The following is a 15440-nucleotide window of genomic DNA, read 5'->3' as shown; positions in this document are numbered from 1 at the left end:
TCATGATTTATTCATGAGCCACGTGAGTTTTGCATTTAAATGTGACATTCTCATGATCTCAATATTGTATATGCAAATCTAAAGATTTCTGCGTTTCTCCACATGCCCAGCTTAAGTCTTGTCTCAGATCTGCGGGTCTGTAAATGCAAAACTGGAAGGTTTGCATGGCTCCTGGTTTACTCCCTGTTTATTCTGCAACATGAAGGCTGTACGCATGCAGAGCTGCTCTTAATAGCAGAGGTATAATTTAGATGTCATTTTTTATTCATTTTTTTATGATAGTGAATTCTCACAGTCAGGAAACCATCTATAGATTAGTTAATGGCTCAACTTTCCGAGGTCTTGTCTTGCCCATCAAAGCACTGCTCTTTCAAGACAAACACCCATTGCTCAGGACAGCACATCAAGATTAAACCAGCAAATGCTGTGCAGCTCTAAACAAAGAATTTATACCTTGAGTCATGCCTATTTCAACAACTCTAACATAAATATTGAAGTTGTCAGTCAATAAATAAGGTGGAGTTATCTTGTTTAAAGGTTTTTTATTAAGATGCAGTTTTTATTTTAAAACAAACAAATGTACCAAATACCCTGGTGAAGAAAGGACAGGCACCCTGTACCAGTGGTGCTCAGTTCAGGTCATGACCTGAACCTCAGTTAAATCTTTTGGTCCCTGTCACCTGCCAGGAGTCCCAGTGCAGAGATGCTTAGCGGGACGAGAGACATGACTCTGCACAGAGATGCAGGCTCTGCTCTTCTCTAACCCCACACAGACAAGCTCGTGCACAGGAGACACCTCTGGCCCACTATTTGCAAAGTGGATCGTACAGCCAAATGCTGTTGATGGGGTTCTGCCTGTCTGTGTGGCTGGGATGATGCTTCATGAATCACTGACAGGGTCTTGTTGCTGCTTAGCAAAAAAATCAGAGCATGAATAAGTTTTATGTTTTTGGGTCAGCTCTGTCACTAGCCTAATGTAAATATTTCACAAATATGTTATCAATAAACATCAACCACATTTATCAACAATAATACAATTTTTTTTTTTAAATAGCACTTTCTCACATTTAATACTCAACTCCTGTTTTCTTCTCAGTCTGAACCTGGAATTTGCAGAAGTTGATCATCTCATTTGTTTTCTGTGGTCAAGGCCCGTAACAGCTTCATTCTTCCTACTGGTTCCATGATTTTCAAGCCATAAATGTTTCCTAAATCCGTGTCACCTAGTATCCTATCTCTGGCAGTGACAGTCAGTGACTGCTTAAGGAAAGTGTAAAAGAGACAAAGCCTATATTGAATGACACCTCCTGAGGGTATTATCTCAGATTTAGGGAAATATGAATGTAGAGAGTTCCCGAAGTTAAATATTCAGGTCATCACTACTAATTGCTTTCAAGGACTTGTCTCTTTTAAACCCACCTGTATATTTGCTCCCACAGCGCCCTATAGCAATGAGTTCCTCAATTTAATTTCCTATGAGATGGACAACTACTTTTTTTAGGATAATTTCATTCAGGTCCCAATGGTTTTTCCATTATAAGAGATAATAAATGGTTGATCCTGAGCATCCTTCTCCACACTGTTCATGGTTTGAGATGTCTTTATCCGAACACCCTCAATCGTTTCTTCTCTCAGCCGAAAATTAGATGTATTTACCTACCCTAATAGTTGCTCCCCCTGTGAAACCTGCTCACAACTCTGATAATGCCTTAAACTTGCCTAAATTTTCCAGTTCCTCCATATCTTTTCTGGAAGGAGACTTTAGGACTGCTTGCAGTTCTTAAGAAGATGGCACAGCAAGAATTTAGACACAGACAAAGTGAATTTTTCTGTTTTGTCTCACCTGACAATCGCTGGCATTCTTGTCATGTTTTTGACCACGCCTGATTGCTGAGCTGATGTTTTTGGAGAACCACCCGCATGGCTCTGGGATCTTTCCTGAACAGTAAATGTGATGCTAGAGCCATGGTTGTGCAAGTAAGGTTGGTGTTGTTACTCTCTCGTTTGCAGTCAGTTCATTTCTTGCCAATCAGTTCAGTTCCTGGGCTGGTTGTTGCACACCAGCATCTCAGAAACTTGCATTCAGCTGAAAGAACAAAAAAAAAAAAAAAAAAAAAAAAAATCCTTATATACCTTATATATGAACTAAATTAAAAAACTTGGAGAAGACTGACTTTGGGTTTTGTTTGCTGGATTTTAACATGGATTTAGTGGCATGCAGCATTGCAACAGAGCAGTTCACACCACGAATACCTACAAATGCCAGAACCTTTATGCTGAAGGGTACTGCTTGCAGAAATCCTGAAATTCGAGTTAGAAACCAGACTGGGGGAAGCCCAGGCCAGGATTTCACTACTAGAATTTCAGTGGATGGAGCAGGCTTCCCCATGCCTGCCAGCTCCCGCAGGCCTTGCTTGTAACAGTGCTGTGTCCAAGCCCAGTGTTTTTTAATATCGTTTGGGGTTGAATTTCTGCATAAAGTGGCCAAAAGAATAAGCAGAGCTGCTGCACATGCTCAAACTTGATATAATTGTGCTGTGTGAGTGGGTTTCATCCTGCAAAAGTCTGCTCATTCCCATGGAGTAGGGATATATTCTTATACAAGGGAAGAATGTGCTCCCTTGCAGCCCCTGGTTTCTGCAAGCACGGCCCCTGTGAATGTAATCAATGCTGTGCAGAGCTGCCGAAATCGAAAACAAAGCCAGAATGATCATTGTGCTAAGTTTGGGTTCCTCATTGTTCATTGAATTACATCAGTGTTTTCTTTAGTTGCACAGTCAGCTGGCACAGGTTTGTCTGAAATCTCGAGACTCCCCTTTCAGGGGAAAGCACAAATTTCCGGGAGATGGGGGCTCTGCTCTGCGTTGTGGTGCTTGGTCTGCCACCATGGCCCAGGACACGAAGTGACAGCTGGGGGGCTCATCCAGCCCAGAGCCTGTGGGCGAAGGCAGCTACGCATCCACAGGAAGCAGTGTCTGGATTTGTTTTTATTTGCATTTAATTTGCTGAAACTATTTTATCTGCTTGAAGCAATAACAACAAGAAAAGCCCACAAAACAAACAAACAAACAAAACCAAACAAACCAAGAATAACAGGGGGGTGAAAAAAGGACATTGTACCTCCAGCTCATGACCATAGTGAAGTACTGTGTTTATCTGCTGTTTTATTAAAGTGATCTGATGTGGAAAAAAACTTACTTTCTGCAGATCCTGGGATCCCAGGCAACTTCTTGCCGTGATAAATTGCCCACAGCCTGGTGTGATGGTGGAAAAAGGTTGTGTCAGTGCAATGTGCCCCCCCAGCAATTCGTCCTGGCATGTGAGGATGGGGTCAGTCCTCCTTCCTCCTGCTGCAGTCACACACGATGTCCTCCAGCAGCTGTGGGAACAGGAGCTCGTGGGTGTTTCAGACCTTCAGTGTGGACCAATTTTGCATGTGTATGTGTCAACCAGCACGTGCATGCTTGCTGTGTGGGAGCCATTAAACCTAACTTCTTTTAAACCTAAACCTGACTTCCATCTAAAAGCCTGAGTTTCATCATCCATAAGTCCTCTCCCATTCTGTGTCTCAGCAAATTATTTTGGTAAGTTGAAGTGGTCAGAAAGTGAGCTGCAGAGTGTGGGGATCACCGGTCTGAAAGTTGGTTTTGGTTGATCTAGCACACGTACTGAGTGGCTCAGCCTGCAGAGCCCACACTGAGCTTGTTTTGTTTTCGTTGAAGCAGCTTTTTGCTGAAAACTGAATTTGTCATAAAGCCCAGACAGTTAAGCAACTTGTGATTAGTATCACAGAATCACAGAGTCATCGAGGTTGGAAAAGACCTCCAAGATCACCTAGTCCTCTGACCTAGCACTAACAAGTCCTCCACTAAACCATAGTACTGAGTCTACATCTCAACATCTTTTAAAGACCGCCAGGGCTGGTGACTCAACCGCTTCCCTGGGCAGCCCATTCCAAAGCCTCACAACCCTTTCAGTATTAATTTTGCAATTAGTTTCTGCAGGAGAAAGAGAGGTGGGAGGAACGGGTTGAAAATACTCAAAATATCTCATTTCAACACTTTCAAAATGAGGCATTTTCGGGTTTCGCTTTGAAAGAGGGTCTCTGTTTCCTGACTGATGTAATTATCTTAAGATATAAAGGGCAGCAAGTAACCTGAAACCGAGCTGAAAGTTTTGTTTCAGACAGATGATGATTTGGGGTTAACCCATGATAATTCCCCACACCCTCCCTGGCATTGCTATAGTCTTCAGTTCTGCCATTGAAATGAAAACCCATTATTTGTCTGGCTCAGCTAATAACATGCACCAACCATTGCTAATATTTGTCTTTTAAAATGTAACTTTTTGCCATTAGGAAAGTATAAGATAGCAAGTGAAATCTGTGATGTATTTCTAGCCCCGATTCTTAAGGCAGTGATATTTGGGTTTCTCAGATATGGCTGCAGTGTGTGTTCATGCGGGAGAATACGAGGAAAAAACATTTTAAAGACTTAATATCTAAAGATTAGATGATAATCTCCCTGGGCTGAGGGTGAATACAGGAGCTCCCTCACACTGCCAAAATATTGAGTAAGTTTAGAGAAAGAAGCCAACTATTCCAAGCTCAGGAGACCATTTATAAAACAAAAATCACTCTGTTGCATTGAAGAGTCAGCGAGATGCTCTCAGAAAGATTAATTTTCTGGGCAGAGGAGGGGAGTGTGGGCTTCACCCCTCAAAATGAACCAGCAAGATGATTCAATTGCATCACTTTCAGAGCGTGAGCCTGAGACATTCATTCAAAATGCAGTTATAAGAAATGACTGCTTTACTTTGGGAGGAAGAATACTGAAGAAACTGTTAAAGTTGGTCACAGTATGTGACATCCTTGAAATCAAAAGCAATGCTTCTTCTCAGCTGCTGCACAGTAAAATTAAAGATATGAAGCCAAATTAATCTCTGGTGTAGCACTCCTGCCAGTGGCTGGGGAGGCACCTGGGATTAATTTCCTCAATTATACAAGTGGCATATGACCCTGACAAATTGGTTTTTGTCGCATGCAGGGTAATGTATCTGGTGGAGTTGGGCATCACCTCCCCAGCCTCCTGGGTTGTCCTTGGACATCTTCCCCAGGTGGCAGCAGAGCAAGCTTCTTGCAGGCTTCTCTTCTCCTTTGGGGTAAAATTTGGGAAGTCTGTCTGCGCAAGACACTGCCTGTATTTACACTCCTGGACACGGTTCACTTCTTTGCTTACAGTTTGCCTGAGGAAAGCTTACATTTTTCTGAAGGAATTATAAACTTCAGCATGGCATGCCAGTGCTCACCGTGCCAGCGTGCTGAGGTGGGAGCTGGGCAGAGCTGGCCCAAAGCCCCCCGAGGCAGGGCCAGAGCTCCTCTCATTACGTGGAGGAGATGCAGCCACATCAGGAGATACAGCTGTGTCAAGGATCTCTTTTGCTATCTCCCTGCTCAAAATTTACACAAGCATTACCGGCCAGGTCAGCTTTGAGCAAACACTTACTGTTCAGACTGCCTCCTCCTCCTACACAGCAGAGCTCGGGAGGAGGACACGCTGCGAGCCAAGGACACCGGGCCCCAGACAGCCAAAGAGCCCCCAGCGCCCCGGGCAGGCTCGGGACAGATGTGACTGCAGAGCCTGAGGCTAGGACTTTGCAAGCAACTCTGTGTCGGTGAGTCAATTTATTTTCTAAAATTATTTTCTAAAATGCTGTCCCGTGCCTTGGAGGAGGCAGGGGCCCGTTGGCCACTCGATGTTTGGGAAAATCAGGGGTGCCTTTTGGCATGGAGTGAAGGAGGTGAGGCTAGGGGTCTCGCCTCAAGTGCTGAAGTTTCTGGCCGGCAGAAGCAACACCTCCGGTGTGTGAGGGGACGAGGCTGCTGACAAAACGTGAAACATCCTCCTGTTACATCAGGCAGCTCCCAAACTGAGACCAGCTTGCTGTGGTGCTGTGAGACAGAGACATTGACATTGACACAGACCTGAGCTGGCCCCGCAGGGGGCTGATTCACTGCGAAACCTGAGGGAGAGGAGGGCTCATGCGAGCGCTTGTGCCTCAAATCTCTTCATCCAGTCGAGCAGCTAAGCACCTGGCACAGCCATGTCTGCACGCTTGGCCCATGTGAAACGTGCCTACCTCCAGCTCTGTTACGTTTCCGTGCCAAAAAATAAAGACGAGGTCCCACCCAGCTGCAGCTCCATGTGGGTAAAACCCTCAAGGCTTTCATGAGGCCGAGCCACGAGGCCTGGCTGTACGCAGCAACCTGCACCGCGTGGGCCACGAGAAGGAACTCGCTGAGGTGTTTTACACTGTTGGGACCTTTTGTCTTCAGCATGTACGTGCTAATGGAGCTTTTTGGTGGAAAATGATTCATTCATAAGCGTCAGCCAAGCTGGTATGTGGCAGGAGAGAAGTATTTTCACCTGGGCAGAACAATGTAAGCTGATGTGTGAGCACCCTTACTGCTTCTCTGCTGGGTTTGAGCTTGTTTTGTTTTGTCATATTTGGGCTTCTGGAATGTTTTCTCCTATCAATGACATTAATTATGGAGTAATTGCCTTAGTAGCATGTAACAACTCTCCTCTTTTTTTTTTTTTTTTTTAATTTTAATAGATTTTCACACAATGTGTAAACTTTGCTGTATATGTGCTACGTTTCTTGTGTCATGAAATAATGTGTAGACAAAATAATGTTTTTCCTGTCAGAAATTCAATGGGCATCTAAAGCAAAGTGACAGGTGGTTAAATAGCTGCATTTAAAGGATGTCAAGAAGATTTTTTGGACAGGTACCAAAACCCAATGCCAAAAAGAAGGCCTAATACCATCTGTTTTGTTAGCAGAGATGCAATTTTACATTAGATTTTAAATGACATGAAATGCCAAATTCATAACCTTGATTTGTGGGTCAAATCTAGCTTATCTAGATTGTGGATGTTATTATTTACTGGCACAGTTCCTGACCCAGAGCCCACGCAGGTAAATGAACACGCTTTCAATCAGACCCGTTTTAAAGTAATAGGGAGCTCTCGAGTCGCATTTAATTTTGTTCTGTATTACATGTGAATCCAGATGCAATGTGGATTTAATTAATCCAATTTCATTGCATTTTAATGTACACATTTGCATTGTGTTTATTGGCAATTGGTTTTATCCATTTGTTCAGCATTTTTATGACCAATGAAACTACTGAATATTTAGAGATCCATATACTTCCCAGCAGAAATGAGGAGCGTAGCTCTGAATTAAATAGTTCTCAGATATAAACTGGGGATGAGACTAAAATGTCAACATATAGCTGCATAATACGGTGGAAAATTGATACCAGTATTTTAAAATAATAAATTGCATGGTGCAAAATTCTTTAAAAAAATAATTTCAGCAGGCATTTTAGATGGTATGTCAAGAATTAAAATATACTCTTATAAGGAGCAGTGGGTGCTGGAGGACTACTCTGAAACAAATAATGAAGCTGATAAATTCAGTCACTTTCCTGCTTCTAAAAGGTGCCTTTGAAATTATGATTGTTCAGGTTTAGCCTAATATTTAGAAATACTTGCTGTAGAGTTTTCTCTTCTTTGTGAGGAGTCAGTGTGGCTTAAATGGGATTGCTGAGATAATCACCCTGTGCTCTCTCTGTTCCAGTGCTAACGTTAGGCATGAAATGTGAGTTGTCATGTTTGCAGCTACTCTTTCAATGACCCGGCCAAAGGAGCTAAAAACCTGCTGGGTTTGGTGAGGAGTCAGTTGTGAGAAGAACGAAAAGAACACGTCTTTTAATTGCTGTCAGACTCAGCTCTGCTGTGAGCATCATGGCTAGGTCTGCTGTCCCTCCAGCCATCCCGGTCTGTCCCTTTTGTCTTTTGATGCTTGGCCCAAACACAAGGTCATTGCTCTGTTGTTTTTGTTTGGTTGATTTGTTTTTCCTGGTTCCCTGTTTGGGGCTCCAGTGGGACTGCCCCACCACCCCCTGCCCCATCTGGCACCCAGCACTCCCTATGGGGGATGCCATCCAGCTTCTCCAGAGCTGAGCCAGCCCAGGAGGAACACCTCGAGGCCTGACCTGAACCATGCCTGCAGGTTTTGTAGCTGCTAATGGCAGATACGTGGGCTGGGGCTGACCCCTGCAATACTTCCCATTTTCCAGATGTTTGGGTGGTAGCACTTGGTGTGAAGCGAGCTGAGCCTCCAGGGCTGCATGTGGGACCTGTCCTGCTTTGGTATCACGGGGGGACAACAGCCTTGTTCTCATGAGGCCCAACATCTCCCTGCTCCACTGGCTGCCACAGAGCTGAATTTCCAGGGTTGCTCATTTTGCTTTCTGCTAACACTGACTCAGGGCTGATGGAAAAGGAAAGACTGAGTTCTTTCCGACCCACTGGGAAAGACTCAGAGATAGGACAGATAGCAGTAAGCAGAGTATTCAGATACCTACATTCAAACCCCTGTATGGGAAATTCCCTCCTATAGGCAAAGCCGAGGAGGTACCTAAATTCATTCAACTCCCCCCATGTGGACAACAGAAGTCCCAAAGAGGCTCCTCGCTCCCTCCTGAGTTCTGCTGCAACCCCAACATGGGTGATACTGCAGGACCACATCCTCACACCCTGCCTGGTCAGAGCCATCCTCATCCAAGGATGTTCTGCTTGCCTTTTTGCTATTTTCTGGCCACGGCCATCAGTGAGGAAGCCGTACGTAAGGTGGCTCCTTTGATGGGGCAGCTCTCATAGCTGCAATTTGCCGTTCTTTTGGGGCTGTCTGACAAGCCCATGCTCTTCAGGAAGGATGCATGGTTTGTCGTCTGCCCTCCAGGAAGCAGCTCTGCACTGTTAGTCTGTCTGCCTCTGCGGGGAGAGGCTGTGTGATGCTGGTCCTAGGTTGACAGGGACGCTGAAGTGCTAGAGGAGAGCAGAAGCTCAGACAAATCTGCATCTCCTGGTAGGTCCCTATCTGCACGTGAGCTCCACTGAGCAGACACCAAACTGTTCAGATGGACAAAAAATACTGAAACGTGGGAGAAAAACAGGCTGAGGAAGGCACTCAGCAGCACCTCCAAGTTGGAGGGAGGCTTCCTGAAGGCATAGTGAGCCCAGGGAGGTGCCCGTGGTGCAGCAGGAGCTTCTGGTGCCAGGCAGGGCACTGCAGAGGCTGCAGACACCTGATGGCACCTCGCCCTCCGGACCCTGGGCTGGGGGCACGCTGGGGAGCCAGCCGGCACTCAGCTCTACTGCGTTGTCCTGTCCTGACAGCCTGGGGAGCAGAAACGCTGGAGACGTCCCTGGGGTGAGCTGCGAGAGTGTTTGATGGAGAGCGTCTCCTCTGCCAGCTTCCCTTGGTATAAAGGGAAAAAAAAAAGGCATTTATGGATATTAATAGCAATAACACTTTGTGACGCCTGAGTTTTCAGATCAGTCTCTGTTTGAGGTCTGCCAAAGGCAGATGAATGTGCAAACTTTGACAGGGCTGATTGTTGTGAATCTCGTGTTTTGAGGATCTGAGGAGACATTAAGGAACTGGTGGCACGTTTGGAAAAGGCGAGCTGCTAAAATGGTTTGAATGGGACTGAAAAGAAACCGGGTTGTATCTGCCGAGAGATGCCGCAAGTTTGGTGACAAAATGCATTTATTTTCATGGGAAACAACAGAATTTAATCCTGCTTTAAGTGAAAAAGCCAATTCAGCCTTAACTGTAAAGCTGCTAGCAATGTCTCTACACTATATGAAATATAATAATTATGATAATTAATAAAGATAATAATACAGTAAAACCTTGCTAATTCATACTAATGACTCAGAGGCTGCTTACTAATTACTGAATTTTGTGGATAAACAAGCCAGAATAATGCATCATAAAATACACTTTGTTCCATTATTTTGACAACTCTCATTTAGTTTTAATTATTTATACTTCATAATATACTAGTCACCGTACTTGGGAGGGTTGTACAAAAATAACGAAGCCCAGAATTTGACATGACTGAGCAGTGTTTGCTGAAACACAGAGGAAAGGCAGCCCTTTCTGGATGTGTGCAAACTGGGAAAAGCACGGATCAGCTGAATGCAGATCAGCAAAGCGGTTACACAGAACATCGTGCGTCGCCTTTGACCAGGAGGAGACCTGGGAGCAGTTTGCCTCGTGGAGAACTCCCACAAACCGACCTGCCACACAGAAGGACCAATGCTTCTTCAAGAAAATCATATTGTTTGGAAGAATAATAATAAAAGTAAAGTAGTTTCTGTGCCCAAATCAATTTTTATCCTCAAATCCTTTTTTTTTTTTTTCCACCATCAGGACGGCTAAAATCTTGTTTTCAATTTAAATGAGAGCCGTGATTTTTACATAATCACTGGATTCCTGGAGCTGGCATTCCCTCGAAATGCCAACCTGCATCCCCACTCCTGAATTTGGCAGGAGCTGGAGATACTGCTGCAGTGAAGGAGCCTTGTGGAAGAGTCCTGTATTTATGTAGCACAGTTTTCCTGCTACAGACAGAGCAGGGCTGCCCAGTCCTGCAGGGTGCAAGTTGCAACCGTGCCTTCGTAGTCATGATGTTAAAAAAAAATAAATAAAAGGAGGCCTTTTCCACCAATAATTTGCCAGAAAAGTGGCTCTTTCACCTCTGTCCTTGCCGTCTGCGAGCTCACGGAGGGCTTACGGCAACTCGGTGTCTCTGGGAGCAGCATCCCATCCCGCACCAGCTCGGGCGATGATGTGGGGTTATCCTGGGCTGGGTTCCTAAGGGAGCTGCTGGGGGGTGTTTGGGGTCCCGGGGCCGGTCTGCGCTGCGAGCCACGGCCGGGGACAGTCGGGGGAAGGCCGGGGGGAGGCCGAGAGGTGCGGGGGGAGAAGGGAGACCGGTGGCCGGGGAGCCGGGGCTGAGCGGGGTTCGTGGGCAGGAGGGAGCGCGGGGGGGGCGCGGAGCTTTCGGGAGCGAGCTCTCCGCTTTGGGGTCGTGCCGAGCCGGGCCGGGAGGCGTCCTTCTGCCGGGGGGATTTGGGGGGGGACACCCGAGTGCTGCGGGAGGCTGCGGGCACCATCCCGCGCCCGGCCCGGCAGCAGGGCTGCGATGCTCCAAGCGGGGCGCGCTCCCAGAGCTCCGGGCACAGCGTGGGGGGGGTCGCACCTTTACATCACCCCCTCCTCCCCAATCCCCCACCCCGGCGGGGACGTGGTGAGGGGGCGAGAGGGGAACAACCCCAGCTCCAACCCTTTGCATTTATTTTTTTTTCCACCCGTCCCAGCGCCGGCCGGGAGGGGAGGAGGAGGAGGAGGAGGAGTGGGGGGGGGGGCAGCCGCCGCCCGGCCCCGCCGCGAACAATAGCGGCCCCGGAGCGGGGCGGTGCGGAGCGGGGCGGGCCGGGGGCCGCCGCCCGCCCCCCCCCGCCGCCGCCGCCGCCGCCTCCCGCCCTCTCCCCGCCCCCCGCGCCAGAGGCACCGCCGCCGCCGCAGCCGGGTCCATGCCCGCTGGAGCCCCCGCCTGCCGCCGCCCGCAGCCCCGGCATGGACGTTAGGTTTTACCCCTCCGCCCCCACCGCCGTGGGTTCCCTGCCCGGCGCTGACCCCCCCTGCTTGGGGCCGCTGGATTATTATCACTGCAACAAGGTAAAAGGGGTCGGGGTGAATGAGGCTGGGGGGTGTGTGTGTGGGGGGGGGACACACACGCACAGGGACACGCACACGCGCGGGGATCGTGGGGCTGCTCCGGAGCGTCCCGCCGAGGTCCCGCAACTTCTCGCCGGGTGGGTGGAAAAAGTGCTGGAGGCGGCGGGAGGGAATTTTAAAAGTGGCCGGGAAGCGGCGAGGAGAGCGGCGGCTGCCGCCCGCTTCGCTTCGCCCCGGAGCCGCCGCGGAGGAGGCGCCCGGAGCCGCTGCCTGCTGCGAGCGGCACCGCCGGGAGGGGAGCGCTCGGGGCCGTGCGGGGCTCTGCGGGGCTCTGCGGGGCGGCCGGGGGAGGGGGGGGTACGGGGGGGTATGGGGGGGAGCGGTTGCTTTCGTTGGTTTGGGAGCGATCGGGTTTGGGGTCGTGTTTTCCCTGCGGGAGGGTTTCTCTCGGAGCGCTTCACGGGCTGCTTGGTGTTGTCGGGCGCTTTGCGGGGTTTTCGGAGCGGGCTCTGCGGGAGCGGGGCCGCCGCTGGCTGCGGGGCTGAGCTGGGGGGGTCCGGAGCTGCCCCCCCCCGGCCCCGCGCTCCCTGCGCGCCCCGCACCGCGGGTGCCGTTTTCCCGCAGCCTCGAGAGGGATCCGCGGGGAGGGGGGGGTGAGGGTTGGGGGGACGTTGGAGAGCGCTGGAGGAGCCCTAGGAAATATCCTGCAGCCGGGGGAAGGCGAAGGGAAGGGGCCAGGGTGCTGGGCGGGGGGGATGCGGAGTTCTCCGCCAGGACCGCCGGCTGGGTGCCGAGGAGAAGAGCAACAAAGCCGGGGGGGCGCAGAGCCGATCGGAGGGAGGGTCCCGGTCTGAGCCCCCAGTGCCTGCGTCCTGGCGGGCCAAATCCCGGGAATCGCCCCGAAAAAAAAGTTAATAAAGGGAGAAAGGCTCCTGCGGCGGGACCGCGGCCGAGGGTGCCCTCGGCTCATCTCGCTGTTGTGCTACTTCGGGATCGGACTCTTTGTGAAGAAGCAGAAGGAAAGCTGGGTGGCTTCCCCGCTGCAGAGAATTCATCTTCATGCGTCGGGATGTGTATTTAACCGTGCTCTGTCACTGGGGTTATTTGTCTCTATTTATTAAGTTGGAGTAAACCTAATAGTTCTCATTTATTTGGAGATGCTTGATTATCCTGAAAGGAAACAACTTAAATTGATTTCTTCTGTATCCGCGTACTGCTAGTTTCAAACTGTTTTATTATCACTGCCGTTGCTCTTAAAATGCTAAATATGCTCTCACAACACTAACGAGAGCCGGGCCCCCTGGGAGCAGGTTATCCGTGCCGCTGAGACGTCAGCCGATACAGTGTGCGAACGCTGGAGATCCGGGATCAAATACACGAGCTTGTGCCTCTGAGAGCTGCGCCCCCCCCCCCAAATCCTGCAGGCTTTAGGAACTCGATTTTACCAAGAAGTTTTGAGATGTGAATACAGTTTAGTTTACGTTCTGGTGTTCTTCCCTGAGCTCGGGCAGGCAGCACTGGAGCAGGCCTGTGGCACGGGGCTGCCCCATCCTGGTGTCCCCCCAACATCTCCTGCCCGAGCCTTGGGGAGCGTGGGCTCATCCATGGCCTGAATCCCTGAGATTAGTCCCGGATTAGTCCCGATAGATCCGCGGGTGCTTGCTTGTGCGTGTGGCAGGAGAGGCATCGTGGGGCCGTGCACGGGGAGGCTGGAGGAAGCCTCGTCCCCGGGGCTCCAGCCAGCGCAGCCGGCACACCGGGAGATGGGTCAGCGCTGGTGCGGGTGGATGGGACACTGGAGAGGAGCACCCAAGGTACTGACCACTGCCACCAGATGCTGCTGTTGTCACTGCTACAGAGGATCTTAAGACAGCGGGAGGAAGAAAGGAAGCGACTTACCCTTTTCCGATATTCAGGGTGCTCTTTTTTTTTTTTTCTTTCTTTCTCTTTTTCTGAGTTATCAAATGTCATTTGCTTATGCGCAGCGGTGCACGTTTGTCTGTGGGATGAGGCTGCTGGAACGGAGCCAGAGATGAAGCGGGTTGACTTTGTGCTCTCAATTGAGCGCAGGTCTGGCAGTCCCAGTGCCGAGGGGCGGTGGTGCCACCCGTATCGCCTGCTGCGCCTGCAGCCTTCGCTCCAGAGAGCTTGTAGGGCCACTGCAGGCTGCATACGCCCACCGGCACGCTCTCACCTCGTGCCCGCTGCAGCAAGTGCTGTCTGAGCACACGCACGTCCTTGGAGCCGTGCAGGACCTTCAGCGAAGCTCCAAAAACTCCTGCCGGTCCCTAACCATGCGCTCCTGCTCCGTGCTGGTGTCTCAGCCTGGAGCCAGGCTGAATAAGACGTTGTCTGCCTTGAAACATCTCCACTTGTAAAATTCCATGAAGAAGGAGAGAGTGAAGTGGAAAAGTGAGGAGTTCTCATAGAGGGCTGTATGAAATCGTGGGATCTGCTCTATCCCGAGAGCAGAGCAGCATCGCCGCGCAGTGCTTTCGGCCCCGGAGCGTGCCGGCAGGATCCCTGCTGAGCTGGGGCGATGCTGCGGGAGCGAGGCGGGGTTTATGGAGGGGCTTCAAAGCCCTCTGATTTAAAGCGCTTTTCTTGCTCGGGTTCAGCTTTTTGCTCCCGATGGGCTGCTGTGTTTATTCGTTTGTTTAGGGAATGTCGGGAGGCTGTGCGCAGTGTCACTGCCTGTAAATAACTTGCCCGGAGCCGGCAGGCGCTTTGCCCAGAGGCAGGGAGCTCGCAGGGAGCTGCGCTGTAGCCCAGAGCATCCCGAGACGTTAACAGGATTGTTTTGTGTGCTTGTTGAATGTGAAATTGTTACCGTGAGATTTCCGATCTCATCCGCACGCTGCAGCAAGCCACGATTTCTCTTTGCGGCTACGGAGGTGCCTGTGAAGTGCCAGAATTTCCATTTCTAATGGACGAGGGATGTTTCAAGGGATAATGAAATGGGGAGCGTGCATCCAGCCAAGGCCTCCCCAGGGGTTGCATTTTCACCCTTCCTCTCACCACCCTTAGTTCCCCTCATAGGGGCAGCCAAAACGCCAGTGCCTACCTGCAGCGTGTGCTGGAGTCCGACCCCAGGGGGCATGGGGTGAAAGGCTGCACACCCTGGATAGAAAGTGGGGTGGAAAGGAGCCTCTTCACCCACGTTTGACAAGGAGTTTTTATGCTCTGGGCATGTTGGAAAGCTGGGGAGCCCTTCTGCTACCAAGTCTCAATCGTGGGTGACCCACTTGGAGCATCCTGCCCTGCTGGAGGCCATGGTGTGTGTGAAGAGGAGCAAACCCCAAACTTCCCAGAGCCCAGTGCCGCTGCAGGGAGGACTGATGCTCCTCGTCTGGTGTTTTAGGATTGTACTGGGTGCCAGGCTCAGCCTGGTGTATGGAGGCGATAACGGAGTGAAAGCTTCCCTAGAGCACATAGCAATGAGCGTTTTCCATACCAGGATGCCAGCCCCTTCCCATGGGCTGGAACCAGGCCCCACTCTTTTGTTGGGACCATTTCAGTGTCAGGTTGTGCCTCTGCAGCGGCTGCAAAGGGCTGGGGAGGTTCAGCTCAAAGTGATGCCATCTCCAAAAGGAGCCCTCATCAGAGCCACACCAGCCATGGCTATCAGCTATCTGGTGCACCTACCTCTGTTCCAGGTTCCCCCTTTAAATCTGGGTCTAAAGCCCCTTTTTGCATCTCCATTTTTCCTGGGACATTGGTACCAGCTGCAGATCTGCCTCCTGCTCCCTGCCTGGGGAGGTGAAGCTTTGCTGGGGCCAGGCTGGTGCCTGGGTGCTGCCGTGTGGTTGTGCACCACGGACGCGTCAGGCCCCGGTGGG

At 50.3% G+C, this 15440-nt stretch overlaps 1 protein-coding gene across 2 annotated transcripts in view; it reads left to right on the top strand.

Annotated features, from left to right (window-relative positions):
- Positions 1–5046: 5046 nt before the first annotated feature.
- The window catches only part of TOX2 (TOX high mobility group box family member 2), a 136812-nt gene continuing 126418 nt past the window's right edge, over positions 5047–15440 (top strand). The window contains exon 1 of one of the 2 annotated variants that reach the window (XM_038166271.2): positions 5047–5673. Coding sequence is in view for 1 of the 2 variants with exons in the window: in XM_038166268.2 (XP_038022196.1) it covers positions 11500–11601 (102 nt within the window). In the remaining variant the exon portion in view is untranslated. Of the gene's footprint in view, positions 5674–11409; positions 11602–15440 lie in introns of those variants that run through there. The other variant, XM_038166268.2, reaches the window with a different exon arrangement.

This window comes from Anas platyrhynchos, chromosome 21 (genome assembly GCF_047663525.1).
Source record: "Anas platyrhynchos isolate ZD024472 breed Pekin duck chromosome 21, IASCAAS_PekinDuck_T2T, whole genome shotgun sequence".
Classification (NCBI taxonomy): Eukaryota; Metazoa; Chordata; class Aves; order Anseriformes; family Anatidae; genus Anas; species Anas platyrhynchos.
The sequence above is the reverse complement of the archived record's forward strand: the minus strand, read 5'-3'. Positions and strand labels throughout refer to the sequence as shown.